This window comes from Dreissena polymorpha, chromosome 2 (genome assembly GCF_020536995.1).
Source record: "Dreissena polymorpha isolate Duluth1 chromosome 2, UMN_Dpol_1.0, whole genome shotgun sequence".
Lineage (NCBI taxonomy): Eukaryota > Metazoa > Mollusca > Bivalvia > Myida > Dreissenidae > Dreissena > Dreissena polymorpha.
Window position 1 is genome coordinate 49,010,256 of NC_068356.1, and position 27,891 is coordinate 49,038,146.

At 32.6% G+C, this 27,891-nt stretch overlaps 1 protein-coding gene across 1 annotated transcript in view; it reads left to right on the forward strand.

The window, feature by feature from the left end:
• The first annotated feature begins 5,810 nt into the window (after positions 1-5,810).
• LOC127869726 (uncharacterized protein K02A2.6-like) overlaps positions 5,811-27,891 on the forward strand; it is a 30,547-nt gene continuing 8,466 nt past the window's right edge. Inside the window, exon 1 of the mRNA XM_052412383.1 lies at positions 5,811-7,485. Coding sequence (XP_052268343.1) covers positions 5,811-7,485 — 1,675 coding nt within the window. The remainder of the gene's footprint in view (positions 7,486-27,891) is intronic.

Sequence of the window (27,891 nt, forward strand, 5' to 3'; positions counted from 1 at the left end):
CGACAAGTTAGAAAGGTTAGAAAACTTGGAGCTTAATTTTGCAACTTTATCATTTTTTAATTTGACTCTAGCTGATGCCAACAATTCGCATGTCATTAACTTCATAATATTATTGGCTAAATATTTTATCTTTAAATGCAAACAGAAAAAAACTACACCACTAATAGAAGCTTTTGTATCATTTTTTAATACTAGAATTAAACTCGAGGAACTAATCGCAAGAAAACAAAATAAACTACATATATTTAATACTCGCTGGGCGCATTTCATGCTCAATTAATGCACATACCCTAAAACATCTATACACATACTTTAACATAAGTACACCCATTTTTCTTTTTTTTGTATATTTGTATTATTATCTTTATTAACCTGTTTAATGTTACACCATATTTGAAAACTTTTTAATAATGTTTAAAACTAATTCAAACATATTCATTTCACACCAACCACTGTCTTCATAGATGCTATGTATCACAATTAATATAAAATACTTTGTGAAACTTTTTATGCTCAATGTATGTATTTCTAGTTATATGTAATATGCAAAATACATGCTTCATCCACACCAATCATAGTCTTTAAAAAAAATGTTATGTACCATGATGTAGAAAAACATTGTGAAGCAAACGTACTAATTGTGTGTATATTTACATATTATGTTATATGCAAAGATTAAGTGTTTTATGTTTTCGAAGGAAATAAAAATGGAATTTAAAAAAACTAAAAAATACAAAAAATTATGATTTGTTCCTAGAATTATGTAAATTAAAATGTATTGTGACTACTGAACCTTAACACCATTGGTTATTAAGAATGGTATCTCAAATAGTCACTCCCGCTCTTTTTCATTAATAATGGTATTGAGTTGTGTACACCATTTTGCTTTAAATGTTGGTTGTCCAATGTTTTTATTTAGAGTGGTGTAGTGTCTTTTTGCTCCATATTTGTTTTCAGTTTAAGTTGTAATAATAAGGGCAAAAAGGGATTGATAATTTATTGAGTAGGGCAAGACATTCAATATTTAAAAAAAATATTTTCCTTTGTCACCCCTGTGCAATTAATAAAATTATGTTCGCATTGTTCAATTTATTTAATTCTTCAACTGAAAAAGAGGTTCCTTTTTTAATGTATTACCTATACAATGAAATCCACTTTTGTACTTGTTATTAATAAATTGTAACTTTTCTGGATAAACGAAAACTGTTGTTTCTGAACACGTATTCGAATAATAATATGTATGGTATGTTCTTTCCTACTGAAATTTCGAATATTTTCAAGACATAGTAATCAAAGTGACGTTTTAAATTGCAAAGTTAAAAATATCAATACCGAAAAAATCCTGATTGTAAACAGTGGCGATGCATTGTATCGTTTAATTAACATTTTGTTTGCTTAATTAGGCTTACATCTTAAACACGAAACAAAAACTATCGTTTAATTCTTTTAACTATTAGAATGTTTCATGCTTATTCTATAAAATGAGGTTTCCGATAACAATCGGCAACTCAACATATCATGATTGATACACCATGCACAGCAAGTGGGATCAGGCTATCAAACACACACCCAAGATGTATGTCGTGGTAATTGGTTTGAGATGGAGCCGTCAGAAATGACAAATCCTCGAAATGACAATCCATCAAATGTTACGTAGTGCTAGGATTCGAGATAACTTTCTGAATCAATACATACAAGGAGCGTAGATGCAGTTTTTGTCGCATGTATGTCTACGTACATTGTAAATTTCTTATATCAAGCGACTGTGAAAAAAACAAGGGAATAGTAGAAGTTAGCCCAATACTAATTGTCTGACCTTGTAATACTCCGTAGTGGGTTAGTAAGAAGCATTGTAACCAATTACTATGACTGAGTGCATTTTGTCTCCTGCATCAACGTGAATTATTTTTACTTCAACGATATGACATCATCTTAAATGAAAAACTACGGGCCGTATATGGAAATATAAACTGTCAACATGTGACATGGGTATCATAAACCCTAAAAACTAGTGCTATGTACATGTGACACAAAGTACAAAGGTTGATTTTTTCAAGCGCTATGTTAATAAATAATATTTGCTTCTTGTTTCAAACTTAGTAGCAATAAACCAGCTTAAATGCTACTTTGAATTAAAACATGTATTGTCTTTTAAGTTCGAATCGTTTCATTTCATTTCATGTAAAGATTTTAATCATTGCAAACATTGTCATTGCTCCGGGTTGTTTCATCCGTTCTACTCACTATATCGTTTGTGTTGCAATCCCAGTCTATTGTACAAGGTACATCACGTTGATTCCAATAAAATAAGTTAATATGTATTATAATTATTGTATCCTTACGAAACAAATCGTCATCTAATGCGATAGTTATTTCAGTATATGGGTGAAACATTGAAAAGATCTGATATCGAACATAATTCGAAATATTTAGCTTTAAACGTACATACCTTTATTTTACATTTGCTTGCATTTTAAAGATAAGAGAAGAAAACAGCAGCGTTGATTTCTTTAGGAAATCGTAAGCAGCTGTCTACAAAGTTTAAAAATCGAAATAGAATAGTGCTCATTAAGGTAAACATAACTATTTTCTGATTAATTCACTACATCCTATATACGTAATGTCATTCAAAAGGATCGGATTTGTTATTTAGAAATACCTAGTTACATTTTCTACTTTGATTTAGAACTTGAACCTTTGAACTTTTCCAATGCTATCAGTGTGATTAAAGATAAGTCTTATTAGAAGGCAAGTTTTATTCACTTTACATTATTCACTTTACATATTGAATGATTTTATATGGCACTGCAGGATATTATATTGCATTGTTTGACTAGGCATATTCATTATCAAGATTAAATGAAAAAAAAAAACAAATACAGAAATAATCGGAATAAAATACGGTAGTATACATGCACATTGAACGAGTAAGTGTGTCAAAATTTACTGCAGTGTTATTATGGTTCCAACTATTCATGAAACAGTTTAGTTTTGGGGTAAAACCTCTTGCCAAAATCAAGCTACCCATGAATCATTACAAATTATGCTTCCAGTTTTAAGTCGTAAATTGTCACGTGAAACGTGGGACTGGTTCGTGTCAACGGGGACTTAATATCGTTCGTATAAATATTTCTCGTCTGTCCGATAATATTTATGTTTGTTAATAACTTTGGACTAAATATTTAAGAAAAAAACGTATTTTATACATATTCAAAGAGAGATAACTGCGAGAAAATTATAGACAGAAAGCCCAAGTTATGTGCAACCTCCTGCTGTACTAAGACGTTCGCAACACTTTCTGAGAAAGTTACTATGTCATCACACAAATCTTGAAATTGTAATTGGTGTACCATATGAACTTTGCGGCCTGATAACGGTTGATAAGCTCCACTGGAATTGAAAACGCATTATAGTTAATACCATTATGAATCAGAACAATTACAATATAAATTTAATGTCAGTTGACAGCCTTATTAAGCGAAAATGTGTTTTCTTAAATGTCACAAGCAATGAAGTTGGACAATATTTACCAGGCTAATCCTTTGATGTTAATATTTCATTTAGCACTTAACGTTACGTTTTGAACTAAAAGTTTGAAAGTGTTTTAAGTGGTATTTTTTTTTTTTTGTCATTTTTTTTTAAATTCAATATCATACATACCATGTAAACATGTATATGATCATACAACATAGTGATTGTAAAAAGCAATAAAGTTCAAACATGTTATACAAGATATGCTAATATATATTTTTTTAGAGAGAAAAGAAAAGAACAACAGAGGAATAGTTGTGAAAAAAGATGAGTTGTATAAAGTCGGAAGAAAGCATGCTGGACTTGTGTGTTTTGTTGTATATTCACAATGATCTTGTCAGATTGACAAAATTAAATAAATAAACATAGCTGTTTTAGAGAGATAAGCTAACATTATAGTGAATGTATATAAGTGGACAAAACATTATGAGAATTTAATCCGATTCCATTTTTGTTCAAAGATTTGTAATGAGTCATTACTGAGGGCTATTTCTTTCTCAATCTGGATTTTTAGTTTAAGACTATGGACAAAACAATTAAAATTTGGTACTAGTTTTTTGTACTTCATGTTTAAGATAAAATATTTCATCAATATGACCATAAAATTCACAATATTATTACAGTCTATTGATTTCAATGAGTTAATTCCGAAACTTATATTTAAGAAAGATAGTTTAACGTTTAGTTGATGTTGTTCAAGAAAAGATATTAATTGATTCCAAATAGGCTGGATGTGTTTGCACTCCCAAAAAAGATGTTCTATAGTTTCAATGTTTTCACTGCAGAAGTCACACAGATTTGAGTTAGATAATTTGCATTTAAAGAGATATTTATTTGTAGCTATATTTCTTTGGATGTATTTATATTGAAAATTTCTCAGTGTGCTTTCAATAGTTGCTTTATATGGCATGGTAAATATGTGTTTCCAATTAAGTTCATTTTCTCCAAAAAGGACTTGCCATTTATTTTGGATTTTGGAGTTTTCTGTAGGGTTTTTAATTTGTAGTGTGTAAAATATTTTATTTGTTTTGTTTTTTCTTCCAAGTATGTTTTCTACAAATGTTGTTTGAGTACATGGTGTATTATTTGTATTGATTTCAGATTTAATATGTATGGGTATGCTTTTGATTAGTGTGTAGTATTTCAGAAAATTATTTGAAGGTATTCCGTATATGTAGCATATATTATCAAAAGAGTAGAAATCCTTAATTCTGTAGTCATATAATTGGTCGACATATTTAATGCTTCGTTCAAACCAGTCTTTATAGAAAAACGTCTTATTGTTTGAAGTTATGTCTTTATTGTTCCATAAAATTGTTTTACTGCTGGTTTGGGTTTCTAAGTTATGAGTGACATCACTCCACGCTGATAGAACATCAGACAGAAATATGTTTTCGTTTGCAATTTCATGTAAGATAGTATTGCTGATGTTACATTCAAAGAGTAAGGAGTCACCATATTTTTTTAGGATTTTCTGGTAGAATAATTTCTGTTGTGTATTTAGATAATGCCGCTTCGCCACGCCTACTTGTAAATGAAGCGTAGCAACGCACCGCCCCATGTTCTTCATAACTGCATGTTAACCTCTGATCTGGTTAGTTAGTTGTTAGGCATTGATCGCTTCTATCGTTGAATGATAATAAAGTAGCCACTGAAATTATATGCGTTTCACTTCGTTTGTTTACCCAAACACAACAAACTGGCGACGAGGATAAAACTTTGTGGATTATATTTCGAGAATTTTATCCGTTTAATAAGATTGTGCGTGAAATTCTGGATATAAACACAAAATGGCAACGGGCCTGATTGGGAACATTAACGCTTATGACAGCAATGTCGAAACATGGACTTCCTACCAGGAACGACTTGAACAGTACTTTATGGTCAATGACATCGATAATGAACGAAAAGTGGCAGGACTTTTAACACTCCTCGGTGAAAAGACGTACGGGTTGTTAAGGAACCTTACCGTACCAGCAAAGCCGTCCGAGAAATCGTATGAGGAACTTTGTCAGCTTTTACAAACTCATTTGTGCCCGAAACCGTTAATAATCGCGGAACGATTCCGATTTCACAAGAGGAAACAAGCAGTGGGCGAAAGTGTGAGTTGTTACGTAACTTCACTTCGGAAGTTGGCAGAATTCTGTGAGTTCGGATCGAACTTGAACGATTCTTTAAGGGACAGGTTCGTTTGTGGACTTAAAGATGCAGGAACACAGCGAAGATTATTGTCAATCGCTGATTTGACACTGCAAAATGCTATAGAAATAGCGCTTGCCATGGAAGCTGCACATAAGGACGCCGCCGAGTTACAGTTATCGGCAGCCGCCGATGTGCCTGTCAATCGAGTTGGACATTCAACAAAACCTAAGAAATGGAAGCATCACAAACATGCCAAAGAGAGCACCAAGTGCATCCATTGTGGGAAAACTAACCATCCCTCCGAGAAATGCAGACTGAAAGATGCAGTTTGTCATCACTGTAAAGCAAAGGGACATATAAAGGCTATATGTAGGAAGCTTAAGTCGGTGCAGTGTATGGAGGAAAACGTTTCAGTGATCAACACTGTGAACAAAGGAGACAACGGGAAATTCATCGTTAAGCCGAAGATTAACGATGTCGAGGTACCCATGGAGCTTGATACAGGATCAGCAGTTACCCTCATATCAAACAAGGATTTCCGAAAACGATTCGGAAATATGAAGCTCGATCCTGCTTTTTCCATACTGAAGACATATTCAGGCGATGTCATAGAGCAACAAGGGACAGTTATGGTTCATGTCAGTTATAATGGACAATCGCGAACAATGCGACTTTGCGTCGTAAAAGGTGATGGGCCTGCACTGTTCGGAAGGGACTGGCTGAGTCACATCAAACTGGACTGGGACACACTTTTTAACGTAAACTCTGTGACAACGGAAGGCCTGAAGGTACGTCTAAATTCTATACTTAACAAACATAAAGACGTGTTTAGTGACGGTATAGGACAGGTGAAGGGCATAAAGGCAAGGCTCACCCTAAATGAAAATGCTCAGCCTAAATTCATAAAGGCTAGGCCGGTACCGTACTCTATTAAGCCAAAAATAGAGAAAGAACTGGACAGTCTCGAGAGTCAAGGAATCATCTCGAAAGTGGACACCAGTGAATGGGCGACACCGATCGTTCCTGACGTAAAAGGAAACGGCGATGTGAGAATATGCGGTGATTTTAAGGTTACCGTAAATCAATCAATCAAGGTTGATAGATATCCTCTCCCAAGAATCGAGGACATTTTCGCCAATCTGTCAAATGGTCGAAAATACAGCAAGCTTTATATACGACAAGCGTACCTACAACTAGAATGCGAGGACGAAACCAAGGAGTTGCTAACGATCAACACCCACCGAGGATTGTACCGTTACAACCGGATGCTATATGGGGTTTCTTCTGCTCCAGCTATATGGCAACGCACAATGGACCAAATTCTTCAAGGAATCCCTGGGGTGCAGTGCATGCTGGATGATATGGTGATTACTGGTGAAAGTGATAATGTGCATTTGGATAACTTACAAAAGGTGTTGTGTAGGTTACAGCAATATGGAATTAAAGTAAATAAGGACAAGTGTGAGTTTTTCGTGCCAAGGATTACATTCTGTGGTCATGAAATTGACGAACAAGGTTTATGGAAGTGTCAGGATAAAGTAGAGGCGGTATTGAATACACCACCTCCATGTGATGTTACATCACTTAGGGTATATCTCGGGGTACTCAATTATTACCATCGTTTTCTGCCAGATCTCGCGACCGTAACAAAGCCCATGAACGCGTTGCTCGAGAAAAATCTAAAATTCGTCTGGTCAAAAGAATGCCAGAGCGCGTTCGAAAAGTCGAAAACACTTCTCATTACGGAACCTGTTCTTACACACTACAACCCGGAACTTCCGGTTAGGCTCGCGTCGGATGCCTCACCGTTCGGTATTTCCGGTATATTGTCACACGTTATGCCAGATGGCTCAGAAAAGCCGATCGCGTTCGCATCAAGGTCACTTACCAAAACTGAAATGAAATATGCTCAAATCGATAGGGAAGCATTGGTAATTTATTGGGCAGTACAAAAGTATTACCCATATCTCTATGGTAGAAAATTCACATTGGTTACTGATTGCCAACCCCTCACTTCAATATTCAGCCCGAGCAAAAGCATTCCGGCAACGACTGCCGCGCGCGTTCAGAGATATGCTATATTTCTCTCTGGATTCGATTACGATATACAGTACAAAAGTACTAAAATGCATACTAATGTGGACGGATTGTCGCGTTTACCCGCGCCGTCAAAGGAAAAGGGTAAAGAAATTTCAGTTGAAGATGTGTTCTACACTTCTCAGTTAGAACAAATTCCGGTCACGAGCGCGGAAATCAGCCGTGAAACTAGGCGGGAGCGCGTTATGTCACGTGTATTTAGGCAAGTACAACAAGGTTGGAATACCAATGATAATGACCCTCTTTTGAAAGGCTATTACGCGCGACGAAATGAATTGACGATTCACCACGGATGCTTAATGTGGGGCATTAGGGTTATAATTCCCATTAAGATGCGCGAACGTGTGCTTGATTTATTGCACATCAGCCATCCAGGTATCGTTAAAATGAAGGCACTAGCGCGTAGTTACGTCTGGTGGCCTGGCATTGACACTGACATCGAACACATGGTTAAAAGATGCGAACCGTGTCAGATGCAACAGAAATCGCCCGCGAAAGTTCAGTTACAACCGTGGGAATGGCCTACGTCAAGTTGGGAGCGAATACATGTAGATTTCATAGGTCCATTTCTTGGACGCATGTTTTTGGTTATCGTAGATGCTCATTTGAAATGGCCAGAAGTCATCGAAATGAAATCGATAACTTCTGAAAGAACAATTGAAGAATTGCGTACAATATTCGCAAGATACGGCTTGCCCAAGCAATTAGCATCAGACAATGGTTGTCAATTTACATCTGAAGAATTTTCTCTGTTTATGAAGAGAAACGGGATATGTCATATAAGAACTGCGGTAGCAAAACCGTGCACAAATGGTCTTGTGGAAAGGTTCAATGGCTCTTTCAAATCTGCAATGCGCGCTTTAATGCATGAAAACACCGATTTCAATTTGAAGATCAACTCTGTCTTGTTGGCATATCGTAATACGCCACATTGTACGACGGGGGAAACTCCTGCAAAACTGTTTTTCGGTCGGAATTTGCGCAGTAAACTTGATTTGATGATACCCGACACACAGACACGAGTCACTAATGGTCAAATGCAATTGCCAATGGCTGACAATAGAAAAGTTCGCGAATTCGAATTAGGCCAACGTGTCTTAGCGCGAGATTTCAGACCTACTTCAAGGGAAAAATGGACCCCTGGGTCAATAGTTTCTCGAGATGGTCCACTATTATACAAAGTAGATATCGGGAATAATATGACATGGAAACGTCATGTTGATCAGCTTCGCGCGTCGGAAATGCAGAAGTATTGTGGTATAAATGTACCTGTTTTCACACCCTTAGAAACTACTTTAAATGCCGCGAACACAAGTCAGTGAACTTCAGCCGGCACCGAATCCGATGGAAATAAATGAGTCCCGGGATAATCGTTGTAATGATACGGATTTACGATTGCCAGAAAGACGCTATCCATTACGCAATAGAAGACCGCCCGAACGCCTGCAGTACTAATGACACTGATGGTTTAATGTTAGGCCAATTACGTTTTATAGTGGCATACAGACATTAACTTTAGTTGGCAGGAGAGAAAGACAGATCCTCAGTTGTTTTTACAACCTGTGTCGAATTCGAACGCTCACTAATGTTCTTTGATTGCATGCTATAATGAATAAAAGGTCATGCTTACTTAAGAGGTCATGAACTTGAAATGTTCAAGGTTTTATTGATTATTCATTATAATTGTTAGAATTGTGTACATTGATATTTACATGTAAACGCATGTGTTTGTATGTTCATTTTTATTTACATGTATGATCAATGAAATTAAAAGGGGAGAATTGTTGTGTATTTAGATAATGCCGCTTCGCCACGCCTACTTGTAAATGAAGCGTAGCAACGCACCGCCCCATGTTCTTCATAACTGCATGTTAACCTCTGATCTGGTTAGTTAGTTGTTAGGCATTGATCGCTTCTATCGTTGAATGATAATAAAGTAGCCACTGAAATTATATGCGTTTCACTTCGTTTGTTTACCCAAACACAACAATTTCCATTTACTCGTATTGGTATTATCTAGGTATCTTTTAACCCAGCTGCATTTGATTGCATTCAAGAATGAGTCAATGTTTGTTAATTGGATACCTCCATTTTCTACAGATTGAATTAACTGAGTTCTTTTTATTTTATCAGGCTTACCGTCCCATATGAAATTAAATATTGCTGATTTTATATCGTTAATAACATCATTTGGTGGATTTGGGAGAACGGTTAATACATATATTAATTTAGGAAGTGCAAACGTTTTCAATACTGTGTTTTTTCCGATTAGTGTAAGTTTACGATGATGCCATGATTTTAAGCAGTTTTTGAAATTCTGTAATTTTAGTAGTATGTTTTTAAGAACTGTATCCTTTTCATTATTTGTGAAAGTAATTCCTAACGTTGTGGCTTCATCGGATGTCCAATTAAATTTAATTTCTTTTTTATATTGGACATTACTTTGTTTTAATTTACCTACTCGTAGCACAGTACATTTACTTTTGTTTAGTTTAAGACCCGATGTCATTCCGTAAAGGGTTAGCGACTCTATTAGGTTATGGAAAAAATCGTAATTGTCATTTAAAAAATAAGTTGCATCGTCGGCAAATAAGGATTGTTTGATTTCTTCGTCAGGTTCTAGTGATATGCCTTGTATGTGTTTATTTGATTGGATGTGATGTGATAGATACTCGATGCAAATAATAAATAGCGATGATGAGAGTGGACATCCTTGGCGAACCCCTCGTTCGATGTTAAAACTGTTTGAAAAGAAGCCATTGTTTATGATTATACTGTTAATATCGGTATAGAATAGTTTGACCCATTGAATGAGACTTTCGCCAAAATTCATATTTTCTAAGCAAGAGAACATAAATGAATGATCAAGCGAATCGAATGCCTTTTCAAAGTCTGCAAAGAATATTAGACCAGGATTATTTGAATTGTTGAAATAGTTGATGCATTCTTGGATAAGACGAACGTTTTCACCAATGTAGCGTCCTTTTATGAAACCAGATTGAGATTTTGAAATTATTGATGGTAATATTTTTTTAATTCTGTTTGCTATACTTTTAGTTGCAATTTTATAATCATTGTTTAGTAAACTAATCGGGCGCCAGTTTGATAACGATTCTAAGTTTTTTTCCAGGTTTTGGAATAAGTGATATAATACCTTGTTTTTGTAGAGTAGTTAAGTTTTCGTTGTTAAATGAATAGTTAAGTGAATTAATTAGATGTGTTTTTATATCATTCCAGAATATTTTATAAAATTCGATTGTGATGCCATCAGATCCTGGGCTTTTGTTATTTTGCATTTCTTTTAGGGCTAATCCACATTCATATTCATTAAGCAATCCGTCGCACAGTTGTTTTTCCTCCTGGTTTAAAGCGTGATGTGTATTTTTAAAAAGGGTGTTATCTTCAACATTTTTTCGTTTATAGAGGGTTTCGAAAAATAAACGTTGTTCTTCTAGTATTTGAGTTCTGTTTGGTATATCTTTGCCATTGACTACTAATTTGTGTACAGTTTTTTGTTCACTTCTACGTTTTTCAATGTTTGCGAAATATTTTGTGTTTTTTTCATTGTGTTCAACATGCTGTGCACGCGCTCTTAGTTTTATTCCATTGAGATGTGTATGATAGATTCCATCTAATATTTGTTTTTTTATTGTTATTTCATTTTCAATGTCGGTGGTATCATTTGTGTTTGTTTGATGCAATTGTTTTTCAAGTGTTTCAATGGTTTTGATGGTTTCAGTTTCAAGTTTGTGTGTTTCTTTTTGTTTAAATGATGTGAATCTAATTGTTGTATTACGTATATTTCCTTTAATTACTTCCCATAAGGTGTTTGGGTTTGCGTCTTTATTATTTTGAACAGTATTTCATATTTCCTGTTTTATTTGTGTTTGGTATTGTGTATCTAATAAGATGCTGTTGTTAATTTTAAAGTATCCTGGGCCTCTTTCAGGTTGTATATTGTGCAGTTTAAGTTCAACTAGAGATTAATCTTAAGCACAATAAAACAAGCATGCACCATTAATTCGCTGTTTCTTCGGGATATCATGTATTAGTTACTTTAACGAATAGTATGAGATTTTGCCTTGTTGGCAATTATTAATTATTGCGTTGATTAATCACTTATAACTTATTGCGTCCACGTTGATCGCCTGTGCTGCAAGTCAGCAGTTATTAATAGATGTTGATAAAAACATATGTAATAAATAACCCTATACACACGATATTATATAACAATTATATGTTACGCGTGATTATAGATCACTAAGGTACATTCTATGTTGTCAATGGAAAGGTTAACATAAAACAGTGGTGCTATTTATTCGTTTAGACTTTGACCAACACACTTAAGGTGTTGTTTACACATTACTGATTAAGGTTTGCACTATAATAAGACCAACAACTTTAATCAACAGTTTAAACTCATAATTTACACGAAAGATTTGGAGGTTTAAACGAAGAACACAAACTATATAAATGTTGTTAAATATGTTGCATCTGTTGAACATTCGGCTCAATAAGTTGCCCAATGATCTGTGTTTTGTATAAGCGGTTAAATGGGTTCCATTCTTTACTCAAACAGATACATGTATATTTAATGTAGCTGCTTACACAAACGCTTTCATCGTTATGTTACGTAATTGTATGTTTTGAAATGTGTTTGCAATAACTGTAAATTGTGAAACTTGTAGTTTAGTTTTTTTATACCCAATGCTCCTCAATTCATTTTACTGATTTTTTTATCGACTGAGTGTGGTCTTTGTGATTTTATTACTTTGCTTCCAATAAAATATAACAGTGGTGTTGAATATTAATTTATTAATCTTTGTCAACTGAAATCAATAAGACTTTCATTAAACACTTGTTGATGGATTCGAACTTTGTCATAAAATGATATATCATGTGCGTCATTGTCAAGAAAAAATAAGTGACAACTAAGTGATCACCACAGTCAGTATATAAGGTCAACTATGATATTAGTATAATTTCCCCGGAAATACGGAATTTAATCGTCATACCATCCGTTTGTGAGTGGTTTGACATTTGGATGATGGGTTCTTTGTGTTGTGTAGTTGAGTGTGTGATCCATCCAGCTTTTGTTACCGCCATGTTCAACACACATTGTTTGTATGGATTCGAAAAAATAAACAATCGCTTGGGACCCTTTTCATTGATAATTATGTATATGATTATTACTTATATGATGATTATAGGAATGCTTTCAGTCTGTGCCGTTTAACAATTTTTCATGATGTGTGAGTTTAGATAAAATCAGTACACTTCAATATTGGCATGTTTCGAAAATCCCCGACAGTGTATGTTATTCCCCAGTGCTTAATACGCATAATTAAGTCTGAAGATAATGATGACAGCTTTGTCATTTTTAAATAATGGAAAAACTGTTATCAATAACTGTCTTAACAATTAGCGTTTATTGCCACTTGTAAGACACATGTGTATAACTATTTAGTGTGAAAAACGATTACTATATATAATTGAAATAATATTAAATTTTAAATTTCTTTAAAAATATACTTTTCGCAAAGAAAGTGATATAAGAAAAAAAAATCTCATTGGATTATATATGTTGTCATTTTCCATGTTCTAACATTAAAAATAATTTACGCGAAAACTTAATATAACGATCTGTTAACATTCGTACCGGAATTTTCGTCGCGCAATACTAATCAGGCATAAAACTTGACAGTTATGTACATGCACTGTTCATACAATATTATGAAGCGAGTTGAACTTATTAACTCCAAATATAGAAACATGATGACAAATTAAATACATGTGCTTTTTTAATTCACGTAGAAATCGTTTAAAGATACGTATACAGTAATGCGTTTTTAAACAAAATATATAAAAAGCGAAACTAATGCCTTGTTTAGATATGAGTACTTGTAAACCAGCAAACCAAGTACATGTCAAGTGCAAGATGGTTAATTTACCGCGGGGAAAGAACTGAAATGGTGTTCACTGGAAAACGGCGAGAATACCAAATTAACAATCGATATGAGTAATAGTGTTCGCGAGATTATAGAAATGGCGACATGTTGTCTGGTCGTTAATTGCGATTTATTTGTAATTGCATGCATTTTCGGTGGCCCTCTAACACGTGTGATTAACATATAAAATATATAGCTGTATAAATTAAATGGTCGCGGCATTTTTGTACGTATATTAACAACACATTGAAAACAAAAATTGCTGACAGAAAAACATATTTAAGGGACGATTAAACACTGAACGATATGGCGAAATAAATCAAACTGCATGTGATCGTTGGAAATAAAATAAGATTTTATCTAACTAAGACCGAATAAATGCAACATGTACATAGACAAATATAATCAGTGTGGAGAGATCGATTGGCACAATCTACAGCATGGATCAAATCACAAAAAGAAAAAACACGTTTGATAACCAATGAATAACGAAACAGAACCACTTGAAACAAAACATAATTTCAACTTAACCCAAAAGAAAGAATCACATAAGGATACAAACTCTAAATAATATCATTAAATCAAGAAGCATGCAGGCGCTCAACAACGTAATGACAGTTTGACTCTGACCAGCATTTAAACTCTTCTGGAATAGTGTGTTTTCTGACAGCATGCATCAGAGAACTAACAATGTTAGCTAGTGGTTCCATTGTTGAGGATATTAACTGCAAGCAATACCATAATTTATTCAATTCTAATTGAAGAAGAGGTTGAAAACTATTGGGAAATTGTTGTTCACAGAACCATGAACTTTCGCCTTAATATTGATTTCCACCCAGTACAAACTTTATAACTAAGGAACATATTGCTCAGTTTTTCGAGTGTGTGTTATCGTAATACAGCCTTTACCTCTTGAATGGTTATCAATGGCAAGACTACTCAAACCTACTAGTGTACTTATATATATGTTATCAAACCCCATGTAACATTAAGCTTTTACGCCGTAACTTCAAAATCAATTTGTATCTAGCATTTTTCCCTTTACAAAAAAATATGGAAAGCCAACTCTTTCTTAGTCGTGTGTACATTTAATGGTTTACATAACGGATAACGGAAGGAACATGGTAATATATTTAAAAGTTTTAAAGAGTGTGCATTTCCAAGGACAGATACAAAATAAGGAAACAGTTCAAAACACAAGTTAAAACTTAATAAACAATAAATGACGCAGTAAACGGACAGGCCAATCAAAGAATGCCCAACGGACGAAGGCAAAAACAAACCTATCAGACAAAGATGGACACACACATACAAAATGGAACCAATCAATACATAACAATGCAAGACCTATGAACACAAATCGAATGTTCCACACAAAAACGATCAAAAAGATCGAAGTGACATTTGATAGAAACAAATCTTATTATAAAAAGTCAGAAGAACGTTTTGTTATACACACTGTCTTGCTACTTTTACAATCGTGCAACTCTGCCCAGTATTGAAATAAATCGTAATGTATACGCGCAATAATGGTTAATGTTGACTCGAATAATGGAATCCGTGTTTAATGATTCTTTCTGTGTGATCTAAAACGTGAATGGAAATTCAATATGGTATATTACAACGCTTTAGAAAATAACTTGATTGATAACATTGATTTACCAAAAAATCATTAAATATTCAAGGGGTGTTTTAATTTTTAATAGCTTGAACGACAAAAACTCTTATTTGGGGTACCGAATTTGTAAATACAGACGTTCGTAATTTAAGGATTTATACCTTTAATTTTAGGGTTAATGCATGTACAACAATGTTCGCAGATGTTTCTTCAATTGATAAAGAAATAATCTAATGCTGATTCTCCGTCCATCATATAGCGAAAATTAGGTGTTTTTGTTTCCAATTAACACTAAATGATGCCATATATATCGGTGAAACTTTATATGAACCAGCATGAGAGACACTTATTGTACCTTACGGATCTTTTATCATTATTAATGGCGAAGAACCAAACGATGAGGTACAAAATGTTCGAGACAAGGCACATACAGTACATAGCAAACAAACAACAAACGAATCTACATTATGTTTCGATATAGCAATAAGACGTAACTCTACCGCTTAAAGCATATAAATACTTCTTGAAATCAGGCATCATTATAAATATGTGCGGGGATATGAGCAACTTAACCTAGACAAATGAAACTGTTCTAGTAATACACACCGAGTAAACAACGTCATAAATGAGCATGCTGATTAATATGTTCAGCATAGGGTTAAATATAATTTGATTGATATTTTAATGAATTTCAATTAAATGCTTTGCTTGTGAATAATATGTACACATTTTGATGTGTCATGTAAAGTTACTATACTGACATTCTGCTATTGGTGGAAAATATTGCGAGTCTACTTGTATTTGAATTCAGTGAAAAAAAAGCTGATTTTTTCTTTCAGGTACGAAATTATATATATATATGAAGTCGCTTCAGAAAATTCATGAAATGACTGACGTCATATTCTTTGTTGCACAGATTTACAGTAACAAACATATATTGAACGTTACAACATATTTTCAAATTACATATATACCTACAATTACTATTGTTTCTCGAGTAACACTCGTAAAGTGACATGTTCATTGTGTTCCACTATTTACCACATGTAAATAGACTTGGTGTTGCACCCATTCGTATTGAAACTGGACGTTATGAAAAGCTTATAGAGCATGCCCAATTTGTTCATGTAAAAATGTAGAAAATGAACTTCATGTTATACTTGAATGTCAAATATATAATGACTTAAGAGATAGTTTACTCTCGAAGGCAATTGTATGCAATTCTGAGTTTCCAAACTTATCAAGAATAGATCAATTTGTTATGCTGTTCTCAAAAAGTGACTTGATTAGACAATGTGCCGAAACCTGTCATGCAATTTTAAAAAGACGAACAATTTTACTTTGTAAATAATGTCATTATGTTAAAGTGTAATATAAAATGTAATTTTATGTTAATGTTGATATTAAGTGCTAATCAATTCAACACTGATCTGATCAGGAACGATATTCGATTTTTTTATGTATTTTATTCGAGCGCTAGTGCTCCAATTTACTGCAATCAGTGTCTTAACCTTGATCATTTTATCGCAGTTTTTTTAAGGAAGAATAGCACTTATTTTCTATCTCTTAGTATTGTAGATAGTGAAAATAGAATGATAGCATATATAATTATATGCAAACTTTTGCAATATATCATATAGCTCAACACCATGCGCGGTTTTATACATGGTGTTTGAATGCGAATATTTATTACTGTTATTAATATGTAATGTATGTTTATAAATGAGAATAAAGAATGAAACTGTATTTTTGTCACATTTTTGTAAGTTCGATGAGGTTGTGAAGAAGACTATCCGGTTGTGTTCTCGAAATTTGCGTTTTTCATCTTAACACATTACAGTGCTCGCTGTGATTAATTTCATATAAGCATATGCACCCACGTTGATCGCGTGCGACAGAAGTAAAATGAATTTGGACTGAAACTGTTATAATAAAGTAGTTCAGTTCCGGTTACATTTACCAACAGTTGATAAGATATTTTGATATAAACGTGTGTAAAATTTCACACGTGTTATCTTTCCTTCAAAGGTTAACACAGACTAGGTGATAATTGTAATCCGCTTAGAACTTGACCTGCACAAAAATATGAAGTTTCCACATAACCGATTTAGTTTTCACCCTATCAAGACAAATGACTTAAATCAACATTTTTTTTTTTTCACAAAATATTACGAGGTTTAAACTACGAAAACAGAACATATGAAAGTAATTAACTGTGATGCATCTGTAGGCTAAATAAGTTAACCGGCGATGTTTGTGTTTTACCAGCTGTTTAATGGCTTCCCTAGTGCAATACTATAACAGACATGTCTGGTTTTACTGCTCGCACAAATGCTTGCAATATAATGTTTCGTATTTTTTGTTTTCAAATGTGTCATTACTGGAAATGTGTACGAAGCTCTTTTGTATTGTAGTAACTTATGGTTTGCATTCTTATTTTGAATGTCTGGTCTGAAAATATACACTTAACTGTTATTAAATGTCAAATGCATGCGATGATTGACGCTTATGTTATTATTATGTGTATATTTTTTTTCAGGCGACGATATAAAATATTCATAATGAAATCAATTTTCGTAAATCTCATTATAATGTCGTTTGACAGTAATGGCGGAAGAGAGTGCGTTGTTTATGATAATTAGAGATAAAAATGCATTTAAAACAGGTTATAATATAGATGCTAGTTGGTACATATACCTAGGTAATTCGAATATCATTGTGAATAATGCAGAAAGTATTTTGATTATTTTTGATATAATATAGGATGTACAATCATGCTTTGTGCACCACCGCCAACTGAAGGTGAAGTTTATCATGAAATAAAAGCATGGTAATGGCTATATGCATCGTTCTATAAATTTAATCTACGTTATTCCTTACTTGTTCATGTCATACCGAATTATCTGAACAAAAACAAAAACAATGCTCCCATTTATTTAAACTTCGAGATTCGTTTATAATGCAAAATAAAAAAATGTTGCGCTTGTATACGATACAATATGCGTTACAAGGCATCTAAAATACCCAGATTTTTTAACATGTAATGAGATATTGTTTTCAATTCTTCCAGGATGTCAACAATAGGTTGACTTTTTCATTATTGTAATATGTTAAATATTTACATTTATATTCCTGAAATGTGTTTATAAAATGATTTTAGTTATGTTTTAAATATATAAAACAATGTTTATGTAAAGAATTAATACGTTAATTATTATACATATCCTGTTGTTGTTTTATATAAATCATCACATCTAAATCGATATAAACTAGGTTCATCTGAATGTAATGCTATGCACACAGCTGCTCGCTGAAAGAACTGATAGTTGATAGGAATACGTATGAGTTATAAGTATGAGTTACACACCAGTCATATCTACGGTCCAATATCATTAATAAATGCCACATATCCGCACTATAAATCAGGTGCACAGATCGCTGTGAATGAATACAGAAAATATATTACAACATTGAACAATATTATTGGCATGCGTGTCAATGCCCTGTACCCTCGAGATGACTGATTATCATTATTTCAAAAACGCAAGTTTTTAATAATAAGGCCCTATATAATTGTAACCCTTTGAGTATGACGTATGACTTCAGAATGTGCAATGTCGATATGATACGTAAAATATATGACTGTTATAACCTTTTTCAAATTCTTATATTGGTAAGTTTAACTTAATTTTGATAGCTATAATGCAAATAATGTCATCGCAAACAACATTTAAGCATTTTCAAACACATATTATTGCAAAATATAATGCATACATGTAAATAAAATTTATCTTAATAGGGCAATACGACCTATGAAAGACAAAAAGGTTGGTCTCATACAAACTGAACTGTAATAAAGTTATTAAATTATTACAATTGCGTGACAACCTTAATTGTAATAACGCCCGAAAGTTTAATACACTTATTTATTGGCTTAACATTGTCTCTGATCGCATTTTCAAACACAAATTATTGCAAATTATAGTGTAAACATGTATATAAAATTTATATTAAAGTGGCAATACGACCTATGAATGACAAAAAATGTGTTTTCATACAAACTCAATTGTAATAAAGTCTTTACATTATTACAATCGCTTGTCGCCCTGAATTATAATAACGCCTGAAAGTGTAATAAACTCATTTCTTGGTTTAAAATTGCATCTGATCGCATTTACAAACACAGATAATGGCAAAATATAGTGTATACATGTATATAAAAGTTTACCTTAATAAGGTAATACGACCTATAAATGACAAAAAGGTGTTCTCATACAAACTCAATCGTAATTAAATCATTACAATTGAGTGAAAACCTGAATTGTAATAACGCCCGAAAGTGTAATAAACTCATTTCTTGGTTTAAAATTGCATCTGATCGCATTTTCAAACACAAATTATTTCAAAATATAGTGTATACATGTATATAAAAGTGTATCTCAAAAGGTAATACGACCTATAAATGACAAAAAATCTGGTATCACACAACCTCAATTGTAGTCTAATTATTACATTATTACAATCGCTGTCGCCATGAATTTTGATAACAGCCGAAAGTGTAATAAACTCATTTCTTGGTTTAAAAATGCATCTGATCGCATTTTCAAACTAAGATTATTGCAAAATATAATACATATATGTACATGTATAAAAAGTGTATTTAGATAGGGCCATACGACATATGAATGACAAAAAAGTTGGTCTCATACAACCCCAATTGAAATAAAGTTATTACATTATTACAATTACTTGACAACTAGAATTGTTATAACGCCCAAAAAGTGTAAAAAACTTATTTCTTGGCTATAAATTGCTTCTGATCGAATTTTGAAACACAAATTATTGCAAAATATAGTGTATACATGTTTATGAAAGTTTACCTTAATAAGGTAATACTTATAATAATGACAAAAAAGGAGTTCTCATACAACCTCGATTATAATAAAGTTATTACATTATTACTAATGCTTGACAACCTGTATAGTGATAACGCTCGGAAGTGTATTAAACTCATTTCTTGGTTTAAAATTGCATCTGATCGCATTTTCAAACACAAATTCTTGTAAAATATAGTGTATACATGTATATGAAATATATCTTAATAAGGTAATACGACCTATGAATTACAAAAAAATGTGTTTTCATACAATCTCAATTGTAATAAAGTCTTTACAGTATTACAATCGCTTGTCGCCCTGAAATATAATAACGCCTGAAAGCGTAATAAACTCATTTCTTGGTTTAACATTGCATCTGATCGCATTTCCAAACACAGATTATTACAATTCAGGTCGTTATTACAATTCAGGTTGTAACAGATCGGCTGGTGAAATCCAGAAAAAATTAACTGGCTTTTCTTTGGACTTCCTGTCCCGGAGCCGTGCGTTTGTTTCAAAGTAATATCTCTGAAATAAAATGATGAAATTAAGTTAATGTATTGTTATTCAGTGTTAAAGCAAGAAAAACAGTTAAATCATAATTCAAGAAATAATAGCGATGGTCTTGCCATCCGCCGCCATATCGATACAGAAGAATAAGCGGTTACAGTATAATCATAGTGTACATCCGCTTCTTTCCAACAATAGTTTTTTTTATGAATTTGCACAGTAGGATTAAACAAAAATTGGAACATGAAACAAAGTTTCGATCTTTATTACATCGTTTATCAATAGAATATTGATTCTGCAAGAATATTCAATGAGAAGTACTGTTTAAGGCTGAGTAAGATTTTTAAGCACACCCTTCAGATCCATCTGCATTATTGTAAAGTGATATTATGGGCATCTTACAGTTTATAGGTGTCTATCGCAACCGTTGTTTATTTTTGGCGTTTTCACTTCATATACACTTATATTTGCTAATGCAGCATCAACATACTAAAACAATATCACGGAAAAAGGTAAATAATGCATTTGAATATCAACCGTAATTTCGTTTTGACAACTGGTCGTGCATGTACGATGTGAAACTAAATTTAGTTTTAGTGCAGCTTCATTCATACGATACAAAGACACAATTTTGTTTTACGGATCATTTCGGCTTTGAGGACTGGGTGAGTCACGTAAGATATCGAATATCAAATATATTTTTGTAAACAACTGGTAGCAAGATGAGATGCAGATGATTGGTCAGTAACCACCGTTTAACTCTTTTGACCTGTTAATTCTTTTCAGCTCAATTCAACAGTGAATAATGCCCATAATATCACACGATGTATAAAACTAAATGTTAGCTAATATGATTTAGGAAATTAGCGCATTAATGCCTCGATCTACAATATTCAGCATCTTAGGAATGTGTATTATTTTATGGCAGTTGTTTTAATCAAAAGTTGGCAATGACATTTTTTATGATGTACCATATAAATCAACACTTATGATGAGAATAGTTATATGTCCATTTGTTACATATTTTTAAAATATATATTACAAATATGTTAAGATTGGCCATGCAGGTTTGTCATATTGTATTGTATCTGTATATATTGTACCTGTCATGGATTAGACAATAAACTTGTTAAACCTCTGCCCTATCCTTATATTTGAATAAAACATTTTATATATACATATACCTAGTTTTTACATGTTGTTCCGTAACCACTCTCAAAGTGCTGATTCATGAGTATGCTGCATTTAAGTATTTACATAAATGTCAGATTGAAATTCACATTTCCATGTTTTGTAGAATTTCATCCGGGTTTTACCTGTACCATTTTTAGCACAAATACAGAACAAAGCTTCACCTCACTTAACGATACAAACATTAATAGAATAAGCTCAAAACGGATGATATCTAAACAAACGTTTCACTTTGCTTATTGAAATACATTGTAGTTTTTGATTTGCAACTTTTAAAAACTTAGTTCAAAAATTTCTTTGACAATCAGGTCATGAAATATTCACAGCTTCAATATCTTACTGACATTGAAAAATGTACCATGTTCCATAACACTTATCAGTCTAATCAGTCAATGTCCGTTTGACACACGGTTGAGGAGGACGTTAATTGATGGCCGTTTTGTTTTTTCCTTGAGTCAATAAATTTGGAAAGTGGAATACACAGTATGATGGCATCAAGAATCTATTTAAAGTATAATTAATATGTCCGTCGCAGATTTTTTTTGACAGTTGGCTAAGGTGCCAAAAGGAACAAAAACAACACATGCTACCAAACTGAATCAATCGTTGTAAAAAAGGATATATAATGGACGCTGAAATGGTTGATTTCATAATCAGTGGAGAAATCATACTGAACGAGTAAGTTTATGTGTACGATTTACTTTTTTCTCATGTAGCTAACTTTATGTATCTATTATAGCATGATAAAGTAAGACACATATTTTAACGATATTCGTGCAATGAATAATTTATTTATGTTGTATAATGTAAATATTTCTTTTTCACTCCGAGATGAAATGTACAAACAAACGTTCAACTAACAGGCATACCGTGAACCGTATTCATTTTGGGATTGTTCAGATTAACGTTAAAGCGAGATTATACGATTTTTTTATAAGTGTTAAATTGTAATATATTTAATAATAAAATAAAATATGTTACAATAACACAAAATAGGCAAGAAAAAGTATACATTAAATACGAATTTCATAAAATGCAGCAAAGACACATTAGCGCCCCGAGCCGATTGTGACGGACATATTTTCCTACAATAACCGAAGCATTTGTCTTTTTATTAGGATCAGAGTTAGTGTTCGTGTGTCGTATGAATATATATGGTTGCAGGAATTCAAAATGAACCGTTAAACTAAATTTAGATTCACATCGTACATGCATGATGTACATGCTGGCGAATTCAACTGTACAGCCTTTTTCAATTTCAGAATTAGATATCTGGCTAATTTCGCATTTTTCGACATATGTTCTTCTGAACTTTTAATTTTTCTATATTGAAAAATATATATAAGTTTTTAAACATTTTATATAAATTCATAAATATTTGACAAAATCGTATAATCTCGCTTCAAAACATTCATAGTAGCATTTTGTTTTCAAGGGAATAATCGACCTTGACTTTCAAGCAGTACTGTGGGTTTTATACTCAACTTTGCAAACTGTAAGCATGGATATGCCAACGTAACAGTTTCATATGATAAATGAAAGTGGTAACCCAAGATGGTCGTACATCATATAAAATTAGCATCGATCCTTTATCGACTCCGTAAACTAATATTCGTTAACGCTGCTAATGGTATGTGCAGGTATTCTATTTTCACGGATTTAAAGGGGACGATGCACCGCAATACAATACTGTGTGCACTATTTACACTTCCACATAAGTTGGGTCCCGTTGCCGTAGTAATTTACATATATTTTATCTTTATAAATCATAGATTTATAAGTGAAATAAATACAATTAAACATTGTATCGTGATTATATTAATTTGTTGTGAGAAAGTTACTTTATTTAGAACAACGTTACTGATTCGCTTTTTATTTGTGGATAATTTACACTATTGTTTATTTTTTAAAAACAGATTAAAGCTGAGATACGAAAACACACATACATGACTTACCATTGAAACAAACTAAATACTTACATGAAAAAAAAACGTGTATTAGCACTTAATAAGTGTGCAATAAGCTTATATAATTAAAAAAAGAACTAACAATATAGTCCCTTCCTGAACATAACACCTCGTGTTAAATGTAATTACAATATACCAAGAGCACAATCGAATCAGCAATTAACTGAGGAAATCGCTGCGTAGTATAATGCAAACATGTGTAATGTAGCGAAACAAATAGCTTTATTTGAACATGAACAATGAATCTTAATTTCCGAAGTGTATTCATATAGTTATTGTCATAAAGCACTTGAACACAGTATTTAAATAATACAACTCCAGAAAGGTCACAATGAAAAAAAAGAATGTTCACGTTTGGTTGACTTTATATTAGATAAGTATAATAATAATTATTATTATTATTATAGTTCATATGATTATGTTATATGCCATATACGGATTAATGTCGGATACTTTTTGCAAAGAAAATAATATATATGTATTTATATTATATAAATATTAGTTAAACTACAACATAAAAAATCCAATAGTTATTTCGAACCAATGTTAATTGGACGTTTGGTTTCAGTTCCAAGATGTTTGTCTACGGTATAAGTTCATCCTTTATCGTGGTCCTGGTGGCAGCCTGTTTTCAGACCCGTAAGTTATTTGTGTATTTTTTTATGAAAATATAATAATGGTTGACATGTGGAGACTCGCCGTTTAAGGCGAATAGTTTTTAGGTTAGGTGTGTGATGTACACATACGTTTATATTATAGAGTCTATAAACACTGCATAATATTTAGATAACAGTATACCCTATAAAAGCCATGCAAGATGGTATGATGGCAACTTGGGATGAAAGGGTACCAATATTGTAGATCACCGGGTCAAAAGTCAATATTACATGCAATGTGACATGAAATTCTGTGAACAAAAGCGAATAAATTCATTTTTACAGATAAAACGGCAGTTCGAGTGTGTAAATACCCTTTCATACTTTATATGTAAAAATTATTTCCAGCATTGCCGTTTTATATAAACGTGACTATCCTAATATTAAACGCGGTATTTGGAATTTAAATGAGAGTTTTACATTAGTTATGATATGTTTTTTGAAAGTTAAAAAAATGCAATGCCACGGACATCACATGATTTATATAGACTTATATTGTAAATAACTTGAATATCTTCTCTGAAAATTCTCATTAAATTCCGAATATATTTGGGATGCAATTTAAGATTGCTGTCCAGTACAAAGTGTTTCCAAATATTTCCCCTGGTGTCCGAATTCGCTTTGTTCCAGAGTCGAATGATTTATGTTTATTAATATGGCAAACTACTTAACATTTCTTCTTCTCTATAACAACAAGTCCCAGAGCTTTGATATTTGATGAAATCAGATAGAAGTGCTACACAAAGTTTTCCTCATGGTTGTACTGGACTACTTATTTGAAGACAACATAGTTAGTGTAAACGTCGAAGTTATTTATCAATACTTTACACATGATGCATAACAATGAAATATATTGAAGCGAGGCCATGAAAAAAAAACGTAACAGCTATGTGTTTTTCCGCTTTATCGTTCGATGACATTTTTGTTTAATTATACACGTGGAAAATATTCTAACGTAACACGTAATCAAATCAATATAGCTCCCTTATTTTAAAACAAATTGTGTTGAAATTTCGATTTAGACTAACTTAATACATATTTTATACTTCATGTAAATTTAATCGACACGATCAACATTAAATATCAAATATTACAAATTAAAAAAATCACTGCGAAAGTAAACTTCTCATAATCGTACAACATTACGCCCCTGAATATGCATACGGGTCATTGTTTTTTAATTAATGTTATGTTTTCCTGGTGTAAAAGCCCTCCTAGAATCATGAAATGGAAATTTAATTGGAATTAAATAGCATTGTACTACACTTGAAAAGTTTGCTAACGTAACATTTTTCAAACTAAAATATATCAGTTATCAGTAAATGTTTGTATTTAAAAATGTCAAGTGATCGCTATACTACATTATCTGTATGTATGTTTGTATATATTTGTGCAATCAAAGGCTACACTCATTCATCCGTGACGATCGGATGCTTTAGCATGTGGGGGTAGCAGGTAGCCTGCAACATGCCTATTGCGCAGTTGCGCTCCTGAATTCGTATACGAGACATTATGATTTTAAAATTAATTTTATGTTTTCCTGATGTATCAACCCACCATTAATAATTAAATAAAAACAAAATTGTATTCATCTCGCGTTTTACCATTTCCATGGAAACCACACTTAACCCACGTGCAAAAGAGCCTGATTGTCGAGGAGGAATGATTTCATCGTTATATTGCAAAGAATATAATGAGATGAATAGATGTGCAATTTTAAATGAAAATCTCAACTTATAACTGAGATATTTAAGTTTAAAAAGTGTTGCGTTAGAAAAAAATTTAAGTGTATACACACAAAACACGAAACTATATGACGCTCAATCAAATTCTTTTATTTTTCTTATTTATCAATCAAAGGCATGAAATAACAAGACAAATTATGAATCATCGAATTTTGTTTAAGATCGCGTAATAATATCAGTTTGTATTTCGTATGTCCACTCAGGAAATAAAACTGAGAATACTTTTGGATTTCAATGTAAGAACATGCAGATGTTATCATTTCATAATCGGTAAAATTAATCATATGAGGAGACCATTGTGAAAATGTGTGTGTTATATGACCACGCAGTGAATGATAATATGCTAGGATCTTACACTGAAATAATCACATTTCTTTTATTTAATGACACTCACTGATTTGTGGGATAATATAACTTTTCTTACATCTTTTCCTTTGTAATAGATTATGTTTTTTGTTGGTTTATTGTGTTTAACAGATCGCCTTAAACTGCAATTAAATTGAACTGCACAGGCTTATCAGGCACCACACTTAACGCAAATACATTAAACCGGTTTTTACAAGAGCGAGGCTGATATGCACCCTCTTATTCAGTTGTCTGCATTGTTATCACATCTTTTACACACATGGATCGGTTGTCGTGACTATAAAATACTAATCATAAGTGATTCCACTCTTTATTTACAAATCAAATTTCAGTATTTACACTGGTCTTTTAAGTGCGACATTTTGTTGCCGATAAATTATTCCTTCTGTCTCATATATGCAAACCGTAAATTTATTTCATAGTATAATGCAACCGGTCCAAATAATTAAGTTATTAACAAGAGCAATACAAATAACAACGGTAAGAAAACACGTTATGTGCCGTCTCTAAATGATCCCAGAGAAAACGAGCACTGAGAATAGAATCAAATAAAGTCGATATTCAATATTTAGCAAGTTGTGTAAGCCAGCCCCTTTTTATGTCAATATCTCTCTGTCAAAGGTACTGAATATATGATAATAAAGGCTTGACATCAACTACAACTATGGCTATCAATTCTTGATTTTCATTATATAGCATTCGAGCATCCTGCCGTCTTTTCTATTATTAGTTCAATTATTAGTGGCACAATTACAAGATTTCAAAATCAAACCAAACTACTTCTCATGCCGAATTGAGCTGACCCATTTTCGGCAAGCTGTTTCACCAGTGTTCCTAACTCAGATTTTGACTTACGTACTATGTATGTTTTTACTTGTGTGTAAAACACATTTGTATATTCACAATTTAATGTTGTGTATGTGTATATGCGTGTTTTTACCACCCATTATGCCTTTCTGGAAAGAATCTGTTCTATTTTTATCTTTTGTATGGCATTTTATAATTAATGCCCGTTTCAACCAACAATATTGTGTTTGTTCATTCCTTCAAGTCATACGAGTTCATCAGGTCTATGACCTTTTTATTACCACCGAGGACAATACATAAATATTTTTTCCTGTATATTGCAGGGGTTATGATTCCAAGTTATAGAAAGATCGTTACCCTGTCTTTCGAATAACATTGGAAAATCATCTTGTTTAAAAAAAAAATAAAAAAAATAATGTTTTAAGATGTTTTATAT